At 47.6% G+C, this 26,915-nt stretch overlaps 1 protein-coding gene across 2 annotated transcripts; it reads left to right on the plus strand.

The window, feature by feature from the left end:
- LOC144167327 (uncharacterized) lies at positions 1-26,628 on the plus strand. Of its 2 annotated transcripts, XM_077696620.1 has the most exons (5): positions 1-100; positions 8,526-8,588; positions 20,034-20,108; positions 25,367-25,420; positions 26,409-26,628. In XM_077696620.1, exons 1-5 carry the CDS (start codon positions 29-31, stop codon positions 26,523-26,525), a joined length of 381 nt encoding a protein of 126 aa, XP_077552746.1. In that variant the 5' UTR covers positions 1-28; the 3' UTR covers positions 26,526-26,628. The 2 variants fall into 2 exon arrangements, 1 of the variants encoding a protein (XP_077552746.1); XR_013321955.1 differs by lacking the exons at positions 1-100; positions 8,526-8,588 and adding an exon at positions 19,495-19,746.
- The last annotated feature ends 287 nt before the right edge of the window (positions 26,629-26,915 follow it).

A 26,915-nucleotide genomic window follows, 5' to 3' on the forward strand; every position in this document is an offset into this window, starting at 1 on the left:
TCCAGTGGAAGCATCAAAAGCAAGGAAAATGTATTCGGACTTATTCTTTGCTTGCAAACATGAACTTATCAGGTTTGACGTGAAGCCTGGAATTATCAAGGTAGTAAACCACAATTCCGGCAACAATTTCATTTTTGAAATAAATGTTTACATGATATCTCGATCGAATTTAAATCCACCGATGCGGAATACAAACTGGGTGATTCCTTTTTCGAACCAATGTTTATTCAAATACTTACTTCACAAACGCTGGAAATGCCGCTGGAAACGCCGGAAACATCCGCAGAGTAAACTAAACCCCTTTACTTCATAGCTACCGAATATGATGATGATGATGATGGTTTAAGTTTAATGGCGCAAGGCCGACATGGGCAAAGAGCGCCAAATACAAAGTTATTTGATGAGGAGGGAAATAGAATAAAGTCAGTTAATGACTATGAGCACGGCTGGTGTAAAGGGCCAGGGTGAAGAACGCGAGTGGTTAAAAGATAAATACGGTGGCTGGTGTATAGGACCAGGGGTAAAACTATGGGTGATATGAGATGAGTTGTAAGAAATGAACTTCAGATGGGAACTTAAAGGTGAGCTGAACAGAGAACATGGCATCATCTCCTAAGAAGTATGACGGGTGTAGTGGAATATGTCGTGTGTGTAGTTGAGGGAAGTGTTTGCGTCGTGTAATGTCGAGTGCCTTACATTGTATGAGGACGTGGATCACGAATAGGGCCTCTCCGCACCTGCTGCACAGAGGTCTTGGAGATGCAGTGAGAAGGTGCGAGTGCGTTGCATGAGTGTGCCCTATCCGTAATCTAGCCAAGGCGACTTCAGTGTATCTATTGCGTGTGTCGGTGGTGTATGGTCCCAAGTGTGGTTTTATTACGTGTAACTTGTTGTCTGTTTGTTCGCTCCTGTGCGTTTGCCATGTTTTGCGAAGTTGTTGTCTGATGTGTGGTTTCACGTCGGTGTAGGCTAATGTGGTTATGTCTACTGCATTCGAGAGTGTAGCAGCAGCAGCCATTCGATCCGCTGCTTCGTTCCCGGCTATACCACAGTGGCCAGGGGCCCAGCAAAGAACCAGTTCAAATTTGCGTACATACACAGACATAACACCCTTGACTATTAAATTTATAACGTGATTTTTTGAAGACTTTGTTGACGACAACGCCCGCACAACACTGAGAGAATCTGTATATATAATGGATTGTGGGATGTTATTTTGAAGGATATGATTAACGACAAGAAGTACACCATAAGCCTCTGCCGTAAAGATACTGGTATTACTGTTAGGAGTTCTAGTGACATTAAGGCCGGGCCCATGCGCCGCGCAGGACACAGAGGTGGCAGATTTAGAGGCGTCCGTATAAAATTCAGAAAATTGATACTTCTGCTGCAAATACAAGAAGTGCTGCAGAATTGCATATGTGGGAGCTCGGTTTTTATCTACATGTGTGAAAGATGTGTCGCATAAGACAGGGCGGAGATGCCATGGTGCTATAAAATCTGTTTGAGAACTTTGTATGGTGTCTAAAAAGGAGACAGAAAGCTCTCACGCTTCCTCACTAACTCTGTAAGAGAAGGGTGCAGAAAACGATGGTCGGTTTAGGAGTAGTGCAGTCATAGACGTATCATAAAAACCTGATTTAAAAGGATGGTGTGGCATAGATGAAATTTTAAAAGCAAAAAGGAGATCTGTGTATGCTCGCTGACGTTTTAGGTTCCACTTATTACACTCCACATAGAGGCTTTCGAGCGGGCTAGTCCGGAAAGCGCCACATGCCAGCCGGAGCCCCAGATGAAGCACTGGGTCCAATATTTTGAGGGATGTCTTACTTGCTGACCCATAAACAATACTTCCATAGTCTAATCGTTAACCTATCAGGCTAGTAAAAACACGTAAAAGGAGTTGTTTGTCAGCACCATATGAAGAGTGGGAGAGAACCTTGAGTATATTTATGGCCTTTAAGCATTTATGTTTAAGTGTTTTATATGTAGAATGAACGAGAGCTTTTTGTCAAGGACTACACCTAAAAACTTGTGTTCATTTCTGACTGGAATTGAGACACCATTGAGTTTGAGGTCTGGATCCGGCCGAATGCCACGCCTTTTTGAAAACAAAACACAAGTACACTTTACTGGAATTAATTTAAAACCGTTGCTATCTGCCCAGCCAGCTAGCTTGTTAACACCAAGCTGGACATGGCGCTCGCAGGTAGACAGGTTACAAGACTTAAAGGATAATTGCACGTCGTCTACATAGATTGAGCAGGAAATGGTTGGTGGCAGAGCCTTCCGAAGAGAGTTCATTTTTACAATAAACAAAGTGCAACTCAAAACTCCACCTTGTGGAACACCGTTTTCCTGCACATGAACTCTAGAGAGTGCAGTTCGAACACGCACGCGAAACGTTCTTTCAGAGAGGTAACTGGAAAGCGTGTTCCACATGTTACCCGACATACCAAAGGACTTCAAATCGCTGAGGATGCCGTACCGCCAAGCAGTGTCGCACGCCTTTTCAAGATCAAAGAATACTGTCATACAGTACTGCTTATGGATGAAAGCATCTTTAATATATGACTCTAACGCAACGAGTTGATCGTTCGTAGATCGCCCTGCCCTAAAGCCTTCCTGGCAGCTCTCGAGAAGACCGTTGTACTCTAAGAAGTACACGAGTCTCCTGTTTACCATCTTCTCGAAGAGCTTACACAGGCAGCTTGTCAGGGCAATGGGGCGATAACTGGCGGGAGATGAAGGGTCCTTCCCTTCCTTTAGGAAAGCCACTACTATGGCCTCCCTCCAAGAGCGTGGGAAGTGCCCCGAAAGAAATATTTTATTGTAGAGGTGAAGAAGTGTTTCAAGCGTGTCTGCATGTAAGTGTTGTATCATTGTGTATGAAATCCTGTCTGCACCTGGAGCTGAAGGTTTACAAGTACCAAGTGCGACCTTCAGCTCATGAAGTGACAAGGGGGTGTTATAGGATGAGTTCGACTTATTAGTGTATCGCAAGGACTTCTTCTCACATGATGCTTTGTGTTTATTGAAAGTGTGGGTGTAGTGTGCTGAGCTGGACAGGTGTTCGAAGTGTTGTGCAAGCGTGTTGGCCTGGTCTTCGAGTGTGTCTCCTGTTGTGCTAACCAGGGGCAGGCTGTGTGTCTGTTGTCCTTTTAGCTTGCGTATTCGTGTCCAGACTTTGTGAGTGTCGGTGTATGAGTTGATAAAAGTGAGGAAGGCGCGCCAACTCTCCCTTTTCGCCTCACGACGCACACGCTTACCAAGAGCCTTTGCCCGTTTAAAGGAAATGAGATTATCTGGCGAGGGGTACCGGCGAAGGACACCCCACGCCTTGTTCTGGGCCTCCCGCGCCCGCCTACATTCCTCGTTCCACCAGGGACTCCTTGGGGTGCGGGACGCACTGGAGGCCTGGGGCATGGACTTTTCGGCGGCGTCGAGTATGTGTGCCGCGACGAGTTGGGCTGCTTCCTCCACGTGTAGGTGTTTTATGGTTGTGTGGTGTAGTTTAGATGTTTCTGTGAATGTACTCCAGTTTGCTTTTGATTCATTAAACCTGTTATGGGAAGATGGACTGCTCGGGCCTATACCTATATACGTTAATGAAGTGGGGAAATGGTCACTACCATATGGGCCAGTGCCCACTCCCCACTCAAGACATGGAAAGAGAACTACAGGCCAACAGCCAGGTCAAGATGTGAGTATGTGTTGTGACCTATGTTATGGTATGTAGGCTGTTTATTGTTGAAAAGGCATGCTCCAGAGGATGTAAGAAACCTCTCTATCAGGCGACCCCGGGCATCCGTACGAGTAGAGCCCCATAGAGAATAGTGAGCATTAAGGTCACCTGTTAGAATGTACGGTTCGGGCAGCTGGTCAACCAACGCCTCGAAGTCAGAGCTCGAAAGTGTAACATCAGGAGGAATGTATAGGGAGCATACCGTTATCAACCTATTAAATAATATTGTTCGAATTGCTACAGCCTCGAGGACAGTGTTCAGAGTGACAGGGTGGCAGGCTAAGGATTTCCGGGCAATTATGGCCACACCGCCAGAAGAGTGTGTGCAGCTATCCCTGTGCTTTCTGAAGACCATGTAACTATTCAAGAAATTTCTGTGCTTGGAATTCAAATGTGTTTCCTGAACACACATTACACTTGGCTGATTAGCATGCAGTATTTCGTATACATCGTCAAGATTTTTAAGAAGGCCTCTACAGTTCCATTGAATTATGTTTTCTCTCCCCATTATTTAGTGTGAGAGCTACTGGAGTGTGTGTGTTTGTTTATGTGTCGTCTTTCGGGGCTGTGACTCTCGCCTTTTTTGGCTTGTCGGGAGGCTTTGGAGTCGGGACGCGTTCCTTGCGCTGCGTTGCAGGCAGGAACGGCCCGACATCCATCGCGTCGTCGAATGTCCGAGGGGTGCCCGAGGGACCGGGCCCCCCGGACTTGGCCCCCCCTCGGGAGCCCTTCGTTTGAGCCGCCACCGCTGAGGGCGTCCGGGGCGCCAGAGGTGGCACGGGCGGTGCGGTGGCGGTGGGAACCGGTGCGGGGCCCGTGGTGTTCATCATCTCGGTACCCTCCAACGCACTGGAGGACGGGGAGACAGAGGCGGGAGCGGCACCGGTCCCGACCACGGCCGGGCTGGAGGAGCGACGGGAGCGCACTTTCATACGGCCTGCGCTTCGGGTATAGTTCCCACATTTCACCGGCGCTAGTTCGTGGCGCTGCGGACCAACCCTCGCCGGTTGACCTACAGCACGGGTGGGGTAGAGCGGCGGCGCGCGCGCATTAGCCACTGCCCTAGCCCTGCCTTGGCTACACGTGATACCTGTCCGTGTAAATTTACATGTGCGTCATTAAAATAGGCGACTCTTTCCCCCCTTCTGAATTTTCGGTCTAATATGGTCAAACAGCCTAACATTATCACTTGGAAGCGCCTAATCAAAAAATTGAAAGAAACATTTAAACTCGGGGCACATGAAGAAAAATATGCGAGACCTTCATATCTTATCAGCGACTGTATTATACGGAAATGGTGAGGCAGGCAATAAACGTGGCATTTTCCGTGACTGAAATATCACTTCTTATTTTTCCTTTCGTATGACGCCTTGGTTTGCACGCGCACAGGGCACGACCAGTGACGCGAATGATTTCCCGCCGAGGGAGATACGGTTATCGCTTAGCTAAACGTGTTTCTGCTGCTCACGCTCCGGTCGGGCTGAGCGGACCGCTGGCAGCGAGCGCACTGTCAAAAACATAGAGCTAAAACTCTTAATCATGCAACTGAAGTGCACAACGAGTCTTCTTTTTGGTGAGATATAGCAGCGAAGGCATTCATTGGTACCGGTGATATTCCGCGGCAGATCCAAAACACGTGCGGCAAGCGTTCTCGGCTTGCTCGGCCAGAGGCGATGCGTCGACTAAGAAAAAAAGAGGATTGGGAGGGTAGAGGGTTGGTTCGAAGCGCCCTCACTCTGTCAAGAATCTGTTATATCGTCTCCTTGTTGGGCGCGCAGGCCGTATGAAAGTGCGCGCTCGCCGCTCCTCCAGTCCGGCCGTGTCCCGACGGAAGAGGTTGGCACCACAACCGCTGCTGCCTCAGCAAGCGGCGGGGTGGCGGGTTGGGCTGCCTGAGGCAACCCAGGGGGGGCGGGGCAGGGACCAGGTCAGACTCGCTGAACTGGGTCCCTGTGGAAACCAGACGCCGCTCCGCCCCCCGGCGAGCTGCGTCGGCGTACCTCCCCAGGGGGAAAGAGGCGAACCTCTTTTGCGCCTCTGGGAAGGTGATGTTCTCAGTTACCTTGATGTTGATTATCTTTTTTTCAATTTGAAATTTTTCGCACTTGCGGGAGTAGGCTGCATGCGCCCCCCCCCCCCCTCGCAGTTTACACAAGAGAGGGTGTCAGATGGACAGTTGTCGCTCGGATGGTCATGCGACGCGCATTTTGCACACGTCGTTCGGCCACGGCAAAAGTTTGTACCGTGCCCGAACCGCTGGCACTTAAAACAGCGCCGCGGGTTCGGGATGTAGGGACGGATGGAGCAACGGATAAAACCTGCATTTATGTATTGTGGAAGAACTGCGCGGTCGAAAGTCAAGATAATGTGTTTGGTGGGAATCTCCTTGTCGTCTCTGCGGATAGTGATGCGTCTCACGGCAGTGACGCCCTGATCCTTCAAGCCGGCAAGGAAATCCGCATCCGTTTCGTTCAAGAGATCCGTCTCGGATATCACACCTTGCGAGCTGTTGAGGCTCCGATGGGGTGTGAACCTGATGTCTAGATCAGCCAGTCTAGTCTGAGCTAGAAGCTTCGTGGACTGCTGCTTGTCATTTACCTCGATTAGTAGTTCACCAGACCTTTGTTTTTTGCACTTATATGATTTTCCTATTATGGCTTCAAGATATTTTGCGATCAAGAAGACTGACTGAGATGCAAGAGGGTGGGTTGGATTGAGGGACTTCATGACAAGAAATCGAGAGTAATGATCTGGTTCAGGAAATGTCAAAGATGGCAATGAAGGAAAAGATACTTCGGTGCGGCCACTATTCAGGGACCGATCACGTTTGGGGGGGAGGGTTTGTAATTACCATAGGGCATAGTATAAAAGCAGGGAGACTGGGGTACTTTCTTCTCAAACCTTACCCTGATAGCCTGAGAGGTCCCGGAGCTCTCGGTCCCGGAGCTGAGCTGAGCTCGGGACCTCGGAGCTGAGAGGTCCCGGAGAACGTTTTATTGTATACTGACCGCGCCAGTGCCAGAAGCAATAAAAGGCCAGGGAATACAGGAAACCCACACAAGACTACTCGAAGACATATTTTTGGAATTCACATGCAGGATAACCCTATAAAATCAAAGCGATAATGTTCCGATCTGAAAAAGAGTAAGACAGAGAGATAACATCTCGATAAAAGCTATTCGCATTTCGGAAGGGGTATTTAGAAAGCTTGACTTGGAAATATCGGATTAAGGATTAAAGGAAATACTTTAGCCTATTCAGGTTTCCGGATGACATAGTGTGGCTGAGTGATACTGCCGAACACGTGAAGGCAATGCTTGAGGAACTAAAGTCTTAAAGTACGGCTTTTGAGGTAAGCATAAATGTGAATAAATCCGAAGTAATCAGGAATAAGCACGTCCAAACCTCCTCTCCAGCTTAGGAAGCGAAATGCTAGAAGCAGTAAAAGAATATAACATCCTCAGCCAGATGGTTAGTGCTGACCCCAACCACGAGAGAGAAATCCGGCGCAGAATACGTATGGGTTGGCCAGCACGCGGCAAGCACTCCCACGTAATGAAACGCAAGCTAGCGCTATCACTAAATGAAAAACCCACAACCAATTGCACATGCCTTAGAGGACATGCGGATCAGAAAAGTGGTGTTTGCTGAGCATGTAGAAAGCGGACTTAGGTAGGCTTAAGGGGCCATGGAACGAATTATGTTAGGAATAGGACCCGGGAACAGAACACGAGCTACCGTGATCACACAACAAGCTAGAGTAGAAGATATCATAATTCCAATAAAGAAAAAGAAATCGGCTTGGGCTGGTCATGTAGTGAGACGACGCGACAACCGGTGGACAATCGAGATTACAGAGTGGATACCAAGAGGCCGGTCTGGGAGAAACGGAAGGCCATTTGCCCGATGGAGGAATTGATTAAGGAAATTTGGGGGTAAATTGTGGACTCCACACGCACAGTACAGGAGCGGTTCGAGGTCAATAGGAGAGGCCTGTGTCGTGCTGTGGACATGTGTAGGATGATGAGGATGAGGATGAGTAGTGGATAGTCCAAATAACTATATAATTCAAAATTTCAAATTATACAGAAGAGAAATTTCTATTTACTGTACTGTTTACCCCATTCCGACCAATGATGTGTAATGGGGCATTCAACCCTATTTACATTGTTACTCGATACCTCTGTTTCTCTTCGGTAGTGTAAAAAATATGCGGATTTCGAAAAAAATCACCATCTTCTCGTACGGGAACCCTGAGTATTATGCGAAGCAGCCATGGGGTCGACTCAAGTTCCCATTAGTTTTCAGTTCGACGGCGGCGTTGCGGGAGGAGAATGAGGGGAGCGGATTTATACCACGTAATTTATACCGCGGAGCTACAGTGCCACCCCCAGCGGAGCATGCAGCGGCTACCATCGCGCTTCTAAACCTAAGCTGGTTCGCCATATCGCGCGCGGAGCCGCAGGTGTTGCCATTTGTTGCGCAATCACGGAGAGGAGAGTAGCTTCGGAGAGGAGAGGTGATGATATAAGGAGAGGAGAAGGAGGAGGATACGCATGCGCAGTTTGGGTGTGGACGCCGCACCACGGCTGCCGCACAACGGCGGAGGGAACAGGCGCGACCATAAGCTTCTCTGCATCTAAAATTTCATTACTACAAACAACTGTGAGACTAACATGATACTTTTTCTGTGGTTAATCTTCTTCTGTCTTCATGGTCTGTGGTAGAAACATTGAAACGTACTTCAATGCCTGTTTTATAAACGAAGCCTGTATTGCAGGAGGTGAACCGGTTCTGTGTTTCATTTCGGTTCTGCTGGAGTGTTGCCGAGGAAAGAAGTAACGTGAGTACATGTAGTTTCACTTTGTGCAGCGAGTGCATTTTGGTGCGATTGATAAAAGCAAGTGTAGACATACATGCTGCGAAAACGAAGCGCCGTTTTTCGGGGCCCACGTAAAAGCGAATACCTCAACATATAAATAGTTCGGCTCTTTATGCTGATAAAATAAAAATAGTTAAAGCTACGGCCAAAGAATTTATGATGATTGAGGCTCAATAAATTTAGGGAATCGTTAAAGCATTTCGTACATGTCCACAAATACCCTGCTTCAAAATACAGTTTTCCTACACCTCTTGCAGCACAGTAGGTTCTTTTATACCTCTTGGAGTGGTATCACAGAAATTATTAAAAGAGGCCCAGCTAACTAGCCTCATAATCTATTCCTCCGAGTATAAATATACTTATCAAATTTTATTTTGTGAAAAAGCGTTGAAGGTTCACTTTGTTCTGAATCGAGCAAACACTCCCTTTTTATACACATTGCCTTTAGCACTTGCAGACTACTTACTTTACAAGACACTATGTCTAGTGTGCCTTCCGACGTTTTTTACTGGGTCTCTACTAAAGCCACTTCTAAGCCGTTTCGGAACATGCCACATTTAGACTAGATTACTCACCCCTATGTGACGCAATCTAACATCACCCAACATGACCTAACAAAAATAAAGCAGTCGCTTCTTACGCAAAAACCTAAGGCATAAAATTTATAAATACAACTAAAGAAAACATAACAAATCACCGATGCAGTAGCTGATTATAACCACTGTCTTTTATATCAGTACGCCAAGAAGGCACAATTAGCACGCTATCCATAGGCAGTATGCTTCATGCCATTCCAGCTATACAAATTCCATTATCGTCAGAAGGTGAACTAGCCGCGGCGGCAGCTATGAGCTAAAGTGCGGTTGGACGGCATTCTCTGGACACTGTGTCGACCGAGTTCGGTTACGCACTCATTCCTTAACGTAGGAATTTGCTTCTGCACTTCTTTGTAATCTAATCCAAACAAATTCATTTTCACACAATGACCTTGTTTTCAACATTTGAAAACTTTCAGCAAAGTGACTTTTATTTTTAGCTGTATAGGCACAAAAACTTTCCTTATGCAAGCCTTAGAAGGTAGCCAAGATATGGGAATGGTAAAAAAAATATGAAAACATTCAAATAAACCAGATAGAAAAATAAGTGCCCGCGTTGTCTCCCCAATCAGCGCAATTGTAATCATTGTGGTAATCACCATATTCATTATCCCATTGTTTTCATTATAAGAGAAGATCCTCTGCTACAGATTTGGCGGAGTCCACTTCTTGCCCCGAGCTTTTTATTTCGTCTTTTCTTCCGTCTCATCTAACCATACGCAGTCCCACGTATATGGGTCAGGAGATGGCACCGGTAAAATACAAGGAACACGGATATTTGTATGTTGAAATAGTTTTATTTCGAACTACTACTAACTACAGTTTTTTCTTGTTTCTTTCGATTCGAGTGCCTTTTCACCTTGGCGTGGTGGGTTAATACCTTACAAAACCCTTGACTCCCAACCTTATCAAGATTCTATACCCCTGATGCCGGTACAAAACCTTCAGCGGGAACGCTACGAGTTCGATTTTTGTTTTTGAAGGCCATATTATCGAACGCACCCAGCAGCAAGGTCCCTCATGTTACGGCGTGTATATGGATACTGTGCAACTTAACATACGAAACCTGATAGCAGCGCACGCCCGCGCGATCTTTGACTCCGCATTCTAGCAGCAAAATATTCTTTTCAAGAGAAGGCTCGCCTACCAACACATTTTCTCTGAACGTCTTTACACAAAGATAATTTATTATCTATTAAACGTTGTTCTGAAGAAAATTATCCAGCCTACACCGTATTAACATTTTCGGAGTGAAGAAAAGACTGACCTTGAAGCTCCTTGGGTTGATATAACGCATCAAAAATTTCATACAGCAAGGTGTCAAATACAGCAGGTAACATGCGTTGGTCCTCCCAAGGTATACTGTTCCAAACGGTAGGCATGGTGTAGGCTCTAAAATTAGGAACTCAATCGGCCTAAGCAATGCTGTCTTCTTGGAGATTTTGTAGGCAAACTGTGCAACATGCAACCTTAACACGGCTACTACAACTATGATTGTGTTTTGTTAACTCAACCTGGTAATGATGTCTGATACAGTATAGTTTATTGCCTTCTTTTCGCAGACGATGTGCCGCCCAGCTTGATGTCTCATTGTAAAGAAAATCACGTCATTTTGATTTTAATGATGCTCGCTCGGGCAGACATGCTATGCAGACAGTTTGACGGAGGGCGGGGGGACGATGCGGCTGCGTTACCTGTGACGGAATATACGTTACACAGATTCGCCATGCGCAAAAAACGTACACAGAAACAATGCTACCATACTGAACAGCAATTCATCATTACTATTCATTCACGTAGAACACGAACTTTGAAAAATGTCAAACGCATATTAGAAAAAGATCACTCCCGGAAAGAACACGTGCAACATTGTTGATACCAACATCTGTCTACTCTGTAGTTCAAAATTATAGAATGCAAGTCTCTTCGGCCAATCCTGTCACATTCAGCAATATGTGTGTATATTCGGTTGCACATCACAGGTACGTTGTAATCAAGTGAGTGTAAACAGTTTTCGGTAACGGCACAGGTTAGCAGTATATTTATCTCGCTCATGGGTTCAACTTATTCCCGTTCGGAATGCAGTAAGAGATCGTTCTGCTAAAACATCACGGCGGGCAGTGCTTGAAAAATTGAGCTGATACAAGAAGCGGGATTCATAAAGAATCTTTATGATGGTGATGTTGTTCTGTTGAAATAACTGTTTGTTGGAATGCCGACACGAATAAATACCAATATATAAAATGACTTCTTTCAAAAGGGAAGTGTACCAATGATTTTTCATTAGTCGTTCCAAAATAAAGTTTAACAATTCAAGTGTGATCAGAAAAGGGCGTTTTTAACTTTTCGTTTAAATCTTCTTGGGAAAATGTCCCACCGGTATAGCCCACCCTTAGAAGAGGAAAACATTTCGGTGAACAATTCAATGCGGAGTTTTCATGTCATACCTTTCGAGAATGCCACTCCCAAGACCTAGAGCTCCTAATTAATGGATGCGTGATGAACTCCGCAATAGTTCATTACTAAAACGTATGCGTTTGATCTTTGCTGTCGATCATATAATTTTTAATTTTTAACGAGAATTTTTAAACTTTCACTGAGAGCAATTGTGAAATTTGGACAGAAAATATGCGCGCGATAAAAGCGCACAGTATAACGACTACTAAAACACAGGATGCTATATTCACAGTGCAAAATAAATTCCGTGTTTTTATTAATATATACGGTGTTGTTGTTTACATGCCCATTGAATACAGATATACCTAGTAGACTACCTGGTCATCTCCACGCAGCATAATTTTCAAAGAATATTCAATTTTTAACCATGCAAAACACCAGACTGCAGACGGCCAGAAATGTAGTAATCTCGTTTAAGGGGTGGTAATTTGAGGGTACGTAAGCCGAAGCTGATTACCCCATGTGAAACTATAAAACACCGAATTCACTTCTTAAGCGAGAGATGCTTAAAACACGAAGCCTTCTACCATGCAGCATGCGTAAAGTTTAAGTCAAAATTCCGAACTGCTCCCCGTGTCGGAATGAGGCAATCGTATAGACGTCGAATACAAAGGGCGAGGTACCCAGTATCGTATAATAGCACTCGAATGGTACTTTGTTCTGAGGCATGGTGTACGTTTTTCCAAAGCCACCTTAATTATGTGCCTCCCGATTGGGTAAAGTTGCCTTTCCGGCAGTGTATTTTCCCGTAGGGTTTATGTCAGCGAGGCAAGGGAAGGTTCGCTTTCAGGTAGTTTATTTCCCGTAGCGTCCACGCCCATCTCACCTCCAAGCGCAGCCAGCTTCAAGCAAGCGCACAGTGACTGTATTGTGAGAGAGTATAATTGCTCATTTGTTCCAAAGGAATGGGTGCAGGGAGGAGGATATTGGGAATGTGTACGTCGGCGTGCCATAGCAAGCGATGCAAGAAGCCGCCAGGTGAATAAAGTTACCTGCCTGCTTATCCCCACAGTGCCGAGTGCACTCTGGTGTTTTTCTTGCCGTGCAATTGTCTGCGCGTTCACTGCGCGTTCTAGGCATAAAAACCACGCTTTGGCTCACAAGATTTGTTTCAGCGGGTTCAGCCACAGGAAATTTATACCCTAATTGTCACCTCTACATCGTACGCTAAAAAACTTCGTCTTCATTCGAACTTCACTGAGTAAAATGAGGCACCATTGTTCAGAATTCTGTGTCTCAGCTCAGAATTCTATGGCTCAACGTTCCAACCGAGGTATCAGGTGCACAATATATCAGGTTCAATATATATCGAGGTATCAGGTGCACAATAACCCAATCGTTTCAATTAACCACCGAATCGCCTATCCACGCAAGTCTTGTGAGGATAAAACACCATGCAAATATATGTCCGTTATGGTACGCCTGTGATATAATTCCGCTTTGGTGCTTCGTCGCAAGGGAGCACCGAACACTCCTCCAACTTGGAGCACAAAAACGTGAGGAAATCTCCAAGGCGAACATTTGGCATCTGAATTTACATACTTAAATAATCCTGCCAGGGCCAGCTACACTTGGCAGCGTACGGCATGTCCTACCTCCCGGTCAAGACCGAAAAAAACATATACTCTTCACCACACACGAAGCCTTCAATCTTGCACCCATCACAGCAAATGTGCATCAAACTTCTCATAAATGTTTCAACGGACATAAACGTTTAGGTTTTACGATGTGAAAATTGATATCGTTGCTTTGTTGTAAGTGTAGCGTTTTGGAAGGAACGTACTGTACTCGCCATATTTTCCCTTAAAGCGTTGAAGGCCACGTGAGAAAGTGAGGCTAGCAGCAGAACGTATATATGATGCACTCTACCACGCAGAGTCCCCTGTTCAGTCAGGATTTTCAAGTCTGTGAGCAGAACCTGCAGGATCTTTTATACACAAGTGAACATTTATTGACCAGTTATCACCCAGTGGAGGAACCACTGTCAAAGTGTTATTCATGGGCACTTACTGCAGGGTCACGTCGTTGGACAAGCCTACCAAAAAACAACTTCAAAGCCATCGCCTTTTCTTCTGTTTGTTTGTACCTTTGACGGCTGGATAAAAATCCGCCGGTGAGGTTTTTTGTATAAGTGTCATTAAAGCATTCCATTACTTTCTGACAACCATGGGGTAGTGACCACTACCCTCTATGGATTCAGCTCAGCAGTTCTACTCGTGCCACACTGCGTACGAAGCAACTCAGGGTTACAAATTGGCAACGTTGCCCAATACTTCTAGCCGAAACACCACCCCAGCCCTTCCACGAGCCAGGCGATACTCCAACGCATGTTCTTGTTAGCCGCATTGTTGAGGCACCTAAAGGAGCTACTCAAACTTTAAAGACCGAGCTTGACACACCACCTCTAGACCACCACCTCATTAACTTGTGGTGGATTCGCGACACTTTACAAGAGCGCTACTGTTCTGGAGGCCGCACTTATTCAGATCTCGTGCGAATACGCCAACACAATGCCCACATTCGGCGGCACACGAGGCAACTTGCGAGGAACCGCTGGGAGGAGCATTGCGCTTCGTTCTCTCACCGAACCGGAGCTCGAAAGTTGTGGGGAACGTTTCGGGCCATCACTGGTGGCACGAGCGCGCAGGCTACAGTCCCGGCTGTGCTTCTACGCACCGGGGCCACTCACGAGGCTTTCGAACGAGAAGCTGCAAGGACGTTCTTCCCGCAGCCATCCTCTACGCCACCCCAAAACATTTACTTCTCGGAGCCGGTAGACGAAAACGACCCCCTTGAGGCGCCCTTCACTATTACTGAACTTATAACTGCCCTGGAGCAAGTCAACGTGCGCAGTGTGCCTGGCAAAGATGGCGTGACTTGGTCAATGCTGCGAAATCTAGATGAACGAACTAGATGCGACATACTGGAACTGTTGAATTCCATTTCGGCCTCAGGACATCTGCCAGAATCTCTCAAGCACGCAGTCGTCACACCCATTCCTAAGGCTGGGAAAGATCCATCCACGATGTCTAATCTATGGCCCATCTCCCTGACGTCGACACTGTGCAAATTACTTGAACGAATGGCCGCTACCCGACTAATCCATTACTTGGAAGAAGAGGCTTTCTTTTTCCACCCCGCGCAGACTGGATTCAGAAGCAATCTCGCAACGCATGACAGCATCCACGTCCTTCGGCGGGTACTCTGTCGCACACGGCATCATAAGCCACACATCTTGGTGGCTGTAGACCTTCGCAAGGCTTTCAACACTGTCTCCCACCACGCGGTACTACAAGCCCTCTGCGAAGCTTACCCGGGTAAAAGGATGAGGAATTTTGTGCGAGCCTTCCCGGCCGATAGGACGTTTGAAATACGCTCGGGACGTGTGAATACCCACCATTTCAAGAACACCTGCGGGGTACCACAAGGCGCCATAATGTCCCCGATATTATTCAATATCGTAATTGCAAAGCTAGTCAAGGGTGTTGCTGCAGTCACAGGGGTTCACGTCACAGCTTACGCTGACGACGTGACGATCTGGACGGAGGCCAACGATCATCCTACGACTGACGCCGCCGTACAGCGCCTGCAACATGCTTTGGACACATTCACGGCCCTTCTCATACCCACTGGCATGGAGGTGTCAGCAACAAAAACAAATTACTTAGCTGTGCGCGGCAAAGCTACTAATCGTGAGCGCATTCGTTTAACTATCGCAGGGCAACCCATCCAGCCAGCTCCAGATGGTTGGATCCGCATACTAGGTGTTCCGTTTCATGAAAACGGGGGAGCTCAAGAGTGGCTGAGACAGCTCAAACCATTGTGGCGACGTCTCCTACACATAATACGTCGCATCTCTGGCACTTTCGGTGGTGCTTTGCAAGATATCGCTCGACGCTTAGTACAGGCAGTGCTGGTATATAGAGCGGTCTACGGCGCCTTGTGTTACGATCTCACGAAGCACTAACTTCACCAGCTAGAGGTCTTGTATCGGGAGGCACTGCGGGCTATTACTGGCCTGCCCCGTCCCACTCCCGTCGAAGAGCTGTACCGTTATGCTGGTTTGCCCACGCTTGGGGATACCCTCTCTGCACGCATAGCAGGCGCAAACGACCGTCGCCACTTGACACTGCAGGGACGCCGCCTGCTACGTCACGACGGTGAGCGACTACTAGATGAGCCTCCCATCCCTCCACACGTTCGCCCATGGGACGATGTTTTGATCACAGAACGGCGACCAGCACCCCGGAAAACTGCTCGGGCTACTTATGCGGCGCAACGTGCCACACTGGTGCAGACCACCGCAGCCACCGACGCTGCGGATCCGCGGGCGGACATTACGTGTGTACGTGGACGCCTCCTGGCAACCTCGCACGGCTGCTGTGGCACTTGTAGCTGTAGCGGCAGACAGCAATGAACGCAGCGCTACAGCCTACATCGTCGACTCCATTCCGGACACTACCACCCTTGAGCTGCGCGCTATTGAACAAGGCCTACGCCTAGCACGTTCCGTTCTGCAGGCATGCAATCAGCGCGCGTACCACCGTGTGCACATTTTCACGGACTGTGCCGAAGCCTTACGTTCCCTTATAGGAATTCCACGGAAACACTCTGCAGCACACTGCATTAAACAATCATGCAGCTCTCTGCACAATACCTTCCACACGCCCGTAACAGTACGGTGGATCCCTGGCCATGGGGAGCATCCCGGTAATGAAAGCGCCCACAGGCTGGCGAGCGAGGCATCTTCGTCGTACCGCCGTCAGCCCGGGGATACCATAGCCAGCGGACCCCACTACGATCCTGACGAGGAGCGCCAGCGTCACCGACTTGCCCGGGGCCTTCACCTCCAGTCATCAGTACCCCAGAACCCGCATGCTCTGCCTCCTGGCTTATCTCGCGGCGCCCAGGTTTTTCTCAACCGAGCCCGTTCTGGCTTCGCCATAACCGCTGACATCGTCGCACGGTGGCGAGGACGGCACACTCACTTTGACCCTTCGGGCAATGAATCCCAACACGGCAACAACATACCGCCGGCAGGTTCTCCGACGTCAACAACGGCGGGAAACTCCCATTCTGTAGACCTCGCAGGACCTCCACAGACCGGATCAGCTCCCAGTTCCTCCCCTTCTCTCTTGGACCCCAAGTTGCTCTACTACGCATGCCATGGCACAACGAAGCCTGACCTTCCGCACCTCGTCTGGTCTTGCCCGGGCCTTGCCGTGCTTCGCGCCCAACACCGCCCGGCGTGGGTTCACTCCTACGAAGAGTGGATTCGGCCCTCTTGGCGTGTCAAGGACACCTTGACAGCACTCTGGAGCTTTGTCTGTGCGGCGTCGATGGCTGGACATTACTAGCGTCCTTCCTGCCCTCCCCCTTCCCCTGCGGCTTCGGGCCATCCTTTCTTAATTACGTGTTCTTCCTTCCTTCCTTCTGACAACATGGTTGCGACACTCTTAGCAGGAATTTTTTTCTTTTTGAGCTCGACCAGGGTGGTGACGCTCATGTAGATTCCATTTCATAAACGGAGGCAGTAATAAGCGCGCGATCTTTTATCAGAGTATTCCACCTTACACAAGTACAATGTACAAAATAGTGGCCGCGTATCTTCTCCTTCCGTTGCAAATGCCGTCAAAAGACGATAGCCTTCATCGGCTTTTGCGAAGTAAATGCCTCCCTTCGCTTTCCCGCTCACCTCTCATGTTGTTCCTCTTGCGTTGCGCTCCTTCCAAGGTAAAGACGCCAAAGGTTTGCTTAAATCATTTTAAATTCCCAGCATTCCACTGCACCAAACCGGGTGTCCCGATGCCAACGCTGCTGTACGGCGAAGACGCGCGTGAATCGAGGCGCCCTACTTCAACGTTTATAGAACCGCATTTCCGTACTCCACGTGCGTTGCAAGCAGAACGTGGAACCTATCTAGTGGAACCTTTCGAAACTGTTACCGGTTGATTTCTTAAAATGGCGCCAGAAGCTATAGTGGCGCGGGCGACAGCAGGCGACGGCGGAGTGAATTCTTTTTCTGCAGTTGATGAAGTATTTATTTTCCGAAAAGTCAAGCATGTGTGATTTTTTTATAAAGGAACGCTGCAAATATCATGTCTGTATTGATTTGTTGTCTCATATTTCCGTAATGTCTTGTTCTTCTTTACCAATGTTGACAAGTATGAACATTACACCGGACATAGACGGGTAGATTTAGCTGTGACTATATAAGACTATTGCGCAGACATTGATTTGCTTTGGCCGGGTGGCTGAATCGAGTCACAGACAGACAGACGGACAGACAGACACATACAGACAGACCACATTTTCTGGATTTAAGCAGCCCAAGAAAGACTATCGTCTTTAAAAAACAAAACATTTCTGCTGCTACTCTGTGCCGGTGTGATAGATACACATGAAAACACTGGCTCGTTGGCAAGGACACCGACAAGGGGATTAGTAACATCATTGCGCTGCGGGCTGAAGCCGCGCCTCCGTTCGTCTTTACATTAATGCTGACAAAACTAGCAGCAGAGAGAGCCGAAGGTCCCTACTTCTTAACAAATAAAGTTCTTTCGTTTTCTCTCTACTGGCGCTGCTCGTAATTTCCAAAATAAAGTTCCCGCTGCTCTCCATTTCACATTCCGGCAGGCTCTCATTTCTGGCTGCCCCCGTCAAGGTGTCACGTTTGCGCGGATGTCGTATTTCCTTGTGCGCTTGATAAGCACTACGGAAAATCCCGGCTGGTGAATACGGTACCAGCGGATGTCTAGTGTCCGCAAAATATCTCCCAGTGGGCTTAGCACCGCTAAAGAATAAGGGACTTTTAGAAATCAGACATGCATGTCGTAGCAGTTGGAATTCCGAACAGACTACAGCCGATGTACGGAAGCCTGCTCATATTACCGGATATAATAGAATCCCTCTCCAGAGTAGTCAACCTGCAGGGCAAATAATTTACTTCAGCCACAGGTCCAATCAAAAGCCCTGAAATAGCCGACGAGACGCTCATCGCTTTTACAGCCGTCAGTGTCACACAAGAATGAACACGCCATCTGCCAGATTATGAAGGGCTTCCTACCAGTCTGTCAAATTTAAATGTTCCGTCTTTGTCCACTCCGGCGCATGCATTTCTTCATAAAAGAAGAGAAAAAAATGTGTGTGGTTTACTCTTTGATCTTTACCAACGCGGGATCACGTCGTCTGTCTTCGTCGGGAACTTGAGGCCAGACCACAGAGCAAGAATAATATAGGAGGGGAAACGAAGCTTCCTAGCGTGGCCATATAATGTCACAAGTGCTCCTCGTAGGTTAAGCTAGCGGCATCTGTCACGGTCGGAGAAACTGCGCAGCCACCGCGAGCGGTATTGCACTGTGCAGCAACGGAATGAATTGCAGCCGCTATCATTTCGTCCATCAGGGACCGCTACCTTCTCCTTCGCCGTCGCAGCTACGAAGCTTGGCAGTCAGCCCTGTTTTTTGTTGCGACATTATCTGGTCGCTCGCGCTTGCTTGCGGATTGGGCCATTTTGCCTCCTACATATTCTTGCTCCGTGGGCTAGACACAAAGTGCACCCCTCTGTCCGCCTTAACAACTAATCAACACGGCACTTTTCGTACACTTTCGTTCACCCTACAAAAAGCACTTTGTTCTCTAAGCTTTTCACTGATAATATTTTATCGGCATAGCGCCAGCATTTGCCTCGCCCATCGTGTTGTTTGGCCGTTAACCAGTATTGGTGTTTCTTTGCCTTCATTCCCATTGTTTCCCCTATTTTTCCGACCCGCGCTGGCTGCACACTCAATTTTAGAACCTGTAAAAGTGGTGAAGGATGTGCCGGAACTTGTCGAAACGGTGTGCGACGGCGCATAGAAAAACGAATACCAACAGGAGCGTCGGCAAAGAACCAGGCGAACCGCTCTTCTACTTGACATCTCCCAAGTAATGTCGGCAGCGGTGCGAAGTGAGCGCAACCGCAGGGAAGCGCTCGTTCTTTTCGTGGCGTTCTGTCACGGTCCATTGACCGAAGAACCGGGACAATATTTTGCGACTTGCCCGACCTTGTTTTCGACTTGTTTGCAGTAAGTCAATGTCCCACTCCCTTGAGAGAGGAGTCACAACCACTATGGGCAACTCACCTGGCAGCCCCAAACAGGGTGTTTGTCCCGGCTATTCGTTTTCAGGTTTTAACGGTTTGTTTTTCAATCAAGCGCTTTTGTAGTTTGTCTAATAACGCCCATTGTCTTATCGCGAAGATGGCGTTGTCCCCCTAGAAACGCGAGCTTTGATTTCGGGAAGACTGACATTTTAGGGCGAAAACTTTTGTTAACAGTAGATAAAAAATTCCGCCCTTTTTACTGGCTTTCAGAACAGACAGACCATGATTGACTACGTGTTTTATTGCTTGGACAAGTTGGCACTAGCAAACATGACGGTTAAATCGGTAAGTGTCCTCCAACTATTCTTGATAGGGCTCAATTAAAAATAGCTTCAATGAAGCTATAACGTCATGGTGTGCCGATAGTACAATGTGTTTGGAACCACAATCCACTGAAGTTGAAAATTGAAACCATGTGTAAGCGGAAGCTATAGGCCGTAGGCGGAATGAGCAAAAGCGGCGAAAAATATGGCGACGGAAAGACTGGTAAATTTTTATAAGGCGAGCATGAAGGGCAGACGTTAGGGCACTCACAAAGAAGAGAAAATGATTACTGCGGAATGCCGAGTCTCCGGCGGGCTGTTAGGTCCCTCGTCTCTATGTCTTGATGTATCTTGGGGTCAGGAGTGGTCAGGCATCCAGCCACTGCTCGTAGAATAAGGCGAAATTAAATGTGAAGGCACGGGTTTGAGGCGAAAGTAATGTCGCCAGTGTAATCCAATATTTATATCTGCGAACAAAACACCTGACGCGGCCAGTGGCTTTAAAACACAAGGTACGTTATGTCGCTAAGGTGGCCGAAAACTAACATCCCGGTGTGTTTTAATAACATGCATTCACCACCAAAGCCGCACGCCGCTCAAAACAATATGATGGTCCACGTACAGCTGCCCAAATCTTTAACTAGCGTGCGTGAGCGACGACTTTTCTGAGCGTGAGCGCCATTAAACAGCGCCGAAGTTGAAAATGAATTGAGGCTAAGCGCATGCTCAGATTGCGGGCTCAGCGGTCTCATCGTCTGCTAGGCTGTTCCTTCTTAAGAACGTCACCCCATACAAGTGCCCTGCTAACGAACAGGCAGCATGAGCAAGCGAAATATTTTGCTTGTAGTTTATATTCGGGGGATCAACGCTGCCACACAGGGTTGATAACCCACCTTTCTGCAGATGAAGAAAGCGTTTACGTCAGGAAGTAGCAAATGAACAACATATGTTCTTAGGCTTCCTTTCTGATTTGGCGTGTTGGGCGTATCTTTACATTTTATTTGCTCGATTTTAAAGCAAGGCTTTTTACCTCTACCCCCCAAGGGTTCTTTCGCGACCGTTGGTGTCACCAGAAAACTCCAGCGAACAAATAAAAGAATTTACTGGCACGGCCGGGAATCGAACCTGGAACTAATAGACTAACAAAGCGAGAGCCCGTTGTCTTACCGATTTAGCTACGAGCCCACGCGAAGACGGAGAAGACAAGTGGTGTACTCACCAAGCACATCTACGGGTTTACCCCCTGCGTTCTCGCTGAATCCCACGTGAAAGCGTCACGCGACCACTCACGCCCGTCTGGCGGCCCTGTGCACACCTTGCTCATATGCTAAGAGTTACAAAAATTAAATGAAGATCACACCAATGCATGACATCTCACTTCTAGTACGCCAATGTGCTAAAGCCGGTGGCCTCCAGTGTTCACGTAAAAAATCACAGCTCCTTGTCGTCCGCCCTCACGCCAAATCAAGGAATACATTCAAATATTCCTTAATGGCCAGGCCATCGCTCCAAGCCCCAGCATCACGATCCTGGGCCTACATCTCGAGACTAACACCAAGAATGACGTCTCCTTCCATCGCCTCAAAAACAGCATAATTCAAATCTTACACATGATCAGGCGACTTGCCACCAAGAAGCGAGGCCTAAAGAAATTCGGTACCTTTCGATTAATTGAAGCTTTTGTCCTCTCGAGAGTCACTTACGTCAACCCCCTGTCTTCTTCTCGACAAGGAAAACATCGAGATGCTTTATATAATGATTAGGGAGGCGGTCGAGCAGGCCATTGGTCTTCTCATTAGTGCGTCCACACAGAGGCTGCTTAGCACGGGGCTCCATAACACGGTGGAAGAGCTGATAGAAGGCCATCTTTCTAACCAGAAGGTCCGACTCAGAACTTCGGTGGGTAACCGCATGCTTCGCCAGATTCGCTGGGCAGCCCAGAATGTCACTCCGCTTGACGTACTCAAAGACTCTTGGCGACTAAAACTAAAGATGCTCCTTTTGCTTAGAAATATGAACCCCTCACATGACCAGGGTCACCGAAAAGCACGGGCTCAAGTGCTAAACACCAAGCAGTTATCTACACAGACGCCTCCAAAAATCGAGGGCAGCAAAACGCCATCATCGTGGCTACCTCCAGAACCAACCTCCTTGCGTGTACCTCGCTTAGGAACCAAGAAATGACGGCAGCAGAAGAGGCAGCCATCACCTTGGCTCTCACTCAACCAGGAGTTCGGAGGGTAGTCACCGACTCCCAGAAAGCCTACTGGAATTACCAGTCGGGTTTGGGTATCCTGACCTGCACTGCGCGTGCTAAAAAACCACTCCCCAAACGGTTCCATTCAGCTCATCTGGACCCCCCCCCCTCTCGCTTCAATGGAGGGCAACAAATACGCCCACCCAAGAAGCCTGCGCTTTTACCTCCCGTGCTATGGAGCTTCACGAGGACAGTTACCCGGTTTGCACGTTCATGGAGATAACCCAGGATTATCGCCTTCTGAGACAGACCGTGCCTTCGCCTTACCCTGCTCTTTCCAGAGAACAACAAACTACCCTACGGCTCATACAATCCGGTCTCCTTCCCACAGCCTACGGGTCTTCACTTAATGCATCCGAATCGCTACGATGCTGAATCTAAATTTCGCTCAGAAGTAGGAGCACTCCGCCCCGTAATCGGGGTGTGCGACTTTAGCCCTAAGCACCCTCCTCTCTTTCCGTCAACTACCCAACAAGAGCAATGGGAGATGCTGCTGTCCAGGCCCTCTCTACCTACCCAGCTTCAGCGGACAGGCCGCGCGGACTGCATATGGGCCCCAAAGAAGAAGGAACCACTCCCCAGGGCTGCACTCTGGGCTGTTCAGAAATCTGATCAGAAGTATTTCTTCATCCTCCTTCTCCTTCTCTGCCGCGAATCTCGGAGAAGTGAGATCGTCTAACACCGGGTTGGAGCTTACTTTAGTTTTATAAAAAAAGTTTCCACTCTTGTGCTACACCAATACAACTCAACCAGACACCGTTCATGCATCATGCATTGATTTAACCTAACCAAGAAAATCTCTTTGAAGTAATAAATGGTGTGGTTAAATGCATTTCACTTCTATCTGGTTTTACTATTTGTAGAGCGATGTGAGTGAATTTAAGTGACGTCGCATGGGTAATCGTTATGGGTGCCGTTTACAGCTTTGCTTTCCAACCACATTCACGGGGTGGATTGGCGCGATTTTTTTTTTCGGTAAAACTGATCTTTGGAACATAAAATGCGAGCAAAATGTTTGGCGTACCCACGCGGCCTGCTCGCTTGCAGCTCGGTTGCATGGGGTGACGTTCTTAACAAGGATCAACCTCGCAGGTGATGAGCACCTTCGGACCATGCACTTATCCTCAACCCGTTTGCAACTTGGCCCCGTCAAATGGCGCTCACGCGCAGAGACGCCTTCGCTCGCGATCGCTAGTTAAACATTTGAGTGACTGTACGCGGCTCGCCATTTGGATAGCAATCTTGAGTAGATTAGTTATTACTGGACACCATTTTAAGATCAAAGTATGATTTACATATCAACCCTATACGACACACCTTATCACCTGGATATTCATTTCAAGCATAGTATCTGTCTATGACACCATTTGAAGTTCGTTAGAGTTACTCGCAAGCTTCTGAATGTAGATATCTGTTTTTATAATGTGTGGACTACCCGGAAAAATAAAATGCGCTCACACCTTTCACATAATCCCCCCCCCCCCTTTCACTGCTAGTCATGTGTGCTAAAACGCTTTTCCGGTCATCTGTTCTGACAAACTTAAAGGGTCAAGATTTTCGACATGCCCAAACCTGCTGGCATAAGGGGCAAAAAGAAAGATCGAATTAACCGGTGGTGGATCATTGATTTCGATGCATGTGAGGGAAGAAGGATGCTTTGGGGATACGTGTTCTTCGCAGTTTCTAGAGAGTGGCGTCTTCAAATCACGGCGGTCATGGGCATCCTGTCAGGTGTATTTTGCGGTATACAATATAGTGGAGAAGCATGTATACATACTCTATGAGCATACCGGCCTTGTGGGCAACAAGGGTGGCTCCGCCCTCATCGATAATGGCCAGTTGTGTACGCGTGCGGGAAGCGGAATGGTCGGCCTCATTACGTTTGAGGGGTTTATGTAGGACGCCCGAACGGGGTGTGCATCGACGAGGAGGGGAATACCCTTCTGAATGCAAGGCAATAGTCTATAAATGAGCACTTGTAGGTAATTATTGCAGGGTGCCTCCAATTGTGTCAGCACTGTGATTGCCTCGTAATCTATCGTGGCTTGGTGACCCGGAACCTCACAAAGCAAATGTAACTTCCGCAAAGTTAGGAGACTCTTTAAAGGTGAAAGGCTTAGTACACTACGTTTCGAGCACGCACGTTGTGATATACAGATAACTGTTGAAACATAAAGAGTTCATGTTTTCGGAGCGAGCGCGATCCCGTGATCACGTGCAAGGAAGAAGGAAACAGCCATGCTGGAGGAGAGTGGGAAAATTTCTGAGATACAGGCTGTTCGGTTCACGCTGTAAAAGGAAACCACAGCGCCAATATATGCAGGTCTCTAACGCACGTACTATAGTAGCGTCATGAAACGTGAGGGTATTTTCTGGCTACGGCGAGTGATTAAAACGAGGTTACGAGACTTTTGTAGAAGGAACCAGTCCGGTAGTGACAGGCGCAGGCAGAAAGTTCGGCGTACATTTAAACAGTACGCAAACAGCAACAGGTCGAATAAGAATTTTACGTTCACATTCGTACACATTTTTAAGCAGTTAACAAAACTTTCGCAAGCAAGGGCGGTATACTTGGGTATAATATGCGCTGACTTGCAATATAAATCCTGCAACACGTTGCGATAAAAGATTCCAGACTTGCATGTTCTATTTACGCCTCGCGTTAACCACACTTTTCTGTCCCTATGCGTAACTAATAATTTTGGGCAGCCTTTAAAAGTGGCTCCAAAAAGTGGTGTATAGTAGGCATTTAAAAATATGCAGCTAGCAGCCCTTCAAACATAACGAATATGCTCTATGCTCTTCGTTGAATCCTGCCGTTGCATTACCCAGAAAGCAGGGCATGACACAAATGTCGACGTTCACTAACTTTCACAAGGGCAGAAGAGATACAGCAAAAAGGCATTTTAAAAGACTGCGCTTGTGCCGTCTTCATGTGTTCTTGTCCCCTTAATTTGCGCGCAGTTTGTTTTGTGATGTGCATTTTAATCAATGTCATAAGCTCTGGTTGACAATTCTTTCAGGATTGGGCACAGAAGTACCACTACAATCACACCCACCAACTAGCAGCATTTAAGGTTAGTACGTATTTGGAAATTGCTCCGGCACCTTTTCAATTTGTTTTTGCGTGTGCCAATCGGTTACGTGCACCCAAGAACACCGGAAGTATGTGCGATTTTGTCGCAAGCCTATTTGTCTCGGCACCAGGAATATTTGTCTCGGCACACAACAAAAAAAATCAGGACGAGAAATCAGCTTTTTAGCCGCGCAAATAACATACAAATACAACTTTATATGACGGATGGCAAAAAATGCGAATTAAAAAAAATAACATACAAAAGGACGAATATGTGTGACAATTGAATGCAAAAACGTAACTCAAACTTGCCGCAACCGTGATTTGTAATATTTTATGTTTGTATTAGCTTTATTTCTTCTCTGGGTAAGAAAATTGAAAGTGTGCTTACGCTTTCGTACGCTCGTTGCATGTATATGAGGCTTCGATAATTTCAGTTTCGTCTGCTATGCAGCCTCTGCGAACAAGTGGCTACGGAAATATAGAGAGCATTTGCTTCGTTTGTTGGGCGCCGCGAGCGTTGCCTGCGCTTGCAATGTTACCCGCGTGCGGTAGTGCACGCTTATTGTTTTAGTTGGGCATCCCTCTAGCTATCCAATGCACGCTTTGCCAGACAAGAGTAGTAGTTTCTAAACGACCTTCCGAATGGAGATGGCGTATTTATTTCGTTCTACATTCCACTTCACTGGCTTCAAGACTTTTTGTGGTGGTGGTGATCTTCCCCACATGCTCGCTGATTTCAGCAAGGCTGAGTAAACTACAAGAAAAAACTACAACTGGCCTCTTCGTTTTGCATTTGCTTTTGATTTTCACCATCCCTTTAAATCCCGCAGTAGTGTTTTACGTATAAGTACATCAATGCTGTTAGGCTAGACCAGCCATGTTCTCCGCCCGGGGCATCTGAGTAATCATAGGGACGGTTTCGGTGACACCGCGGACACAGAGCCCCCAAAGATGAGCTGGAACCAACCTTGGTGATGTGTTTACAGGTGCAGGGTAAGAACGCGCGAACGGTGTTACTCGGAGCCATGGTCGAGCTCCAACCATGGGATCCCTGTCGTTCTACGATGCAGGGCACTCCGGTACCTCTCTTGGCATCAGGGTAAACCAAGCAAAGAAAGAACCTGCTTCTTTTAATGCCATATGGTAAACCGCAAACCCCTTCCAAGCACGATCGGATTTCGTGAAATAAGGGGATACCCTTCTCTCGCGCCCCACTATCATCCTCATAAGTGTATTCGATTAAAGACAGCATCTGGAGGGGTGTCCACGGCTCGTCCCTTTCTCCCCATAGTTTGGTGCTGCGATACCCGGGAGAAGGGACCTCCTACGGTGAGGAACAGCAAGCGTATTCTGCTTCTGTTGGACCGCCTTCTGACCTCTGGAGATCGCGAATGAAGCCGCACATGGAAGGAGTCGATTTGGGGAACGGTGGGGCAGCCTAAGAAGAAGAAGACTGAACGAACTAAGCCATCAGACATATCTGCCTGACACAG

This window comes from Haemaphysalis longicornis, unplaced genomic scaffold (genome assembly GCF_048455015.1).
Source record: "Haemaphysalis longicornis isolate Haplotype H1 unplaced genomic scaffold, Haemaphysalis longicornis Haplotype H1 scaffold_2, whole genome shotgun sequence".
NCBI classification, from domain to species: Eukaryota; Metazoa; Arthropoda; class Arachnida; order Ixodida; family Ixodidae; genus Haemaphysalis; species Haemaphysalis longicornis.

What these genes read in the sequence shown, in the direction of transcription:
- LOC144167327 (XM_077696620.1), top strand. Translation starts at nt 29, where the DNA reads ATGTATTCGGACTTATTCTTTGCTTGCAAACATGAACTTATCAGGTTT. An exon ending in TGAAGCCTGGAATTATCAAG is followed by an intron (nt 101 to 8,525) that starts GTAGTAAACCAC and finishes CCTGTATTGCAG; the next exon opens with GAGGTGAACCGGTTCTGTGT. An exon ending in CAAACATGACGGTTAAATCG is followed by an intron (nt 20,109 to 25,366) that starts GTAAGTGTCCTC and finishes CAATTCTTTCAG; the next exon opens with GATTGGGCACAGAAGTACCA.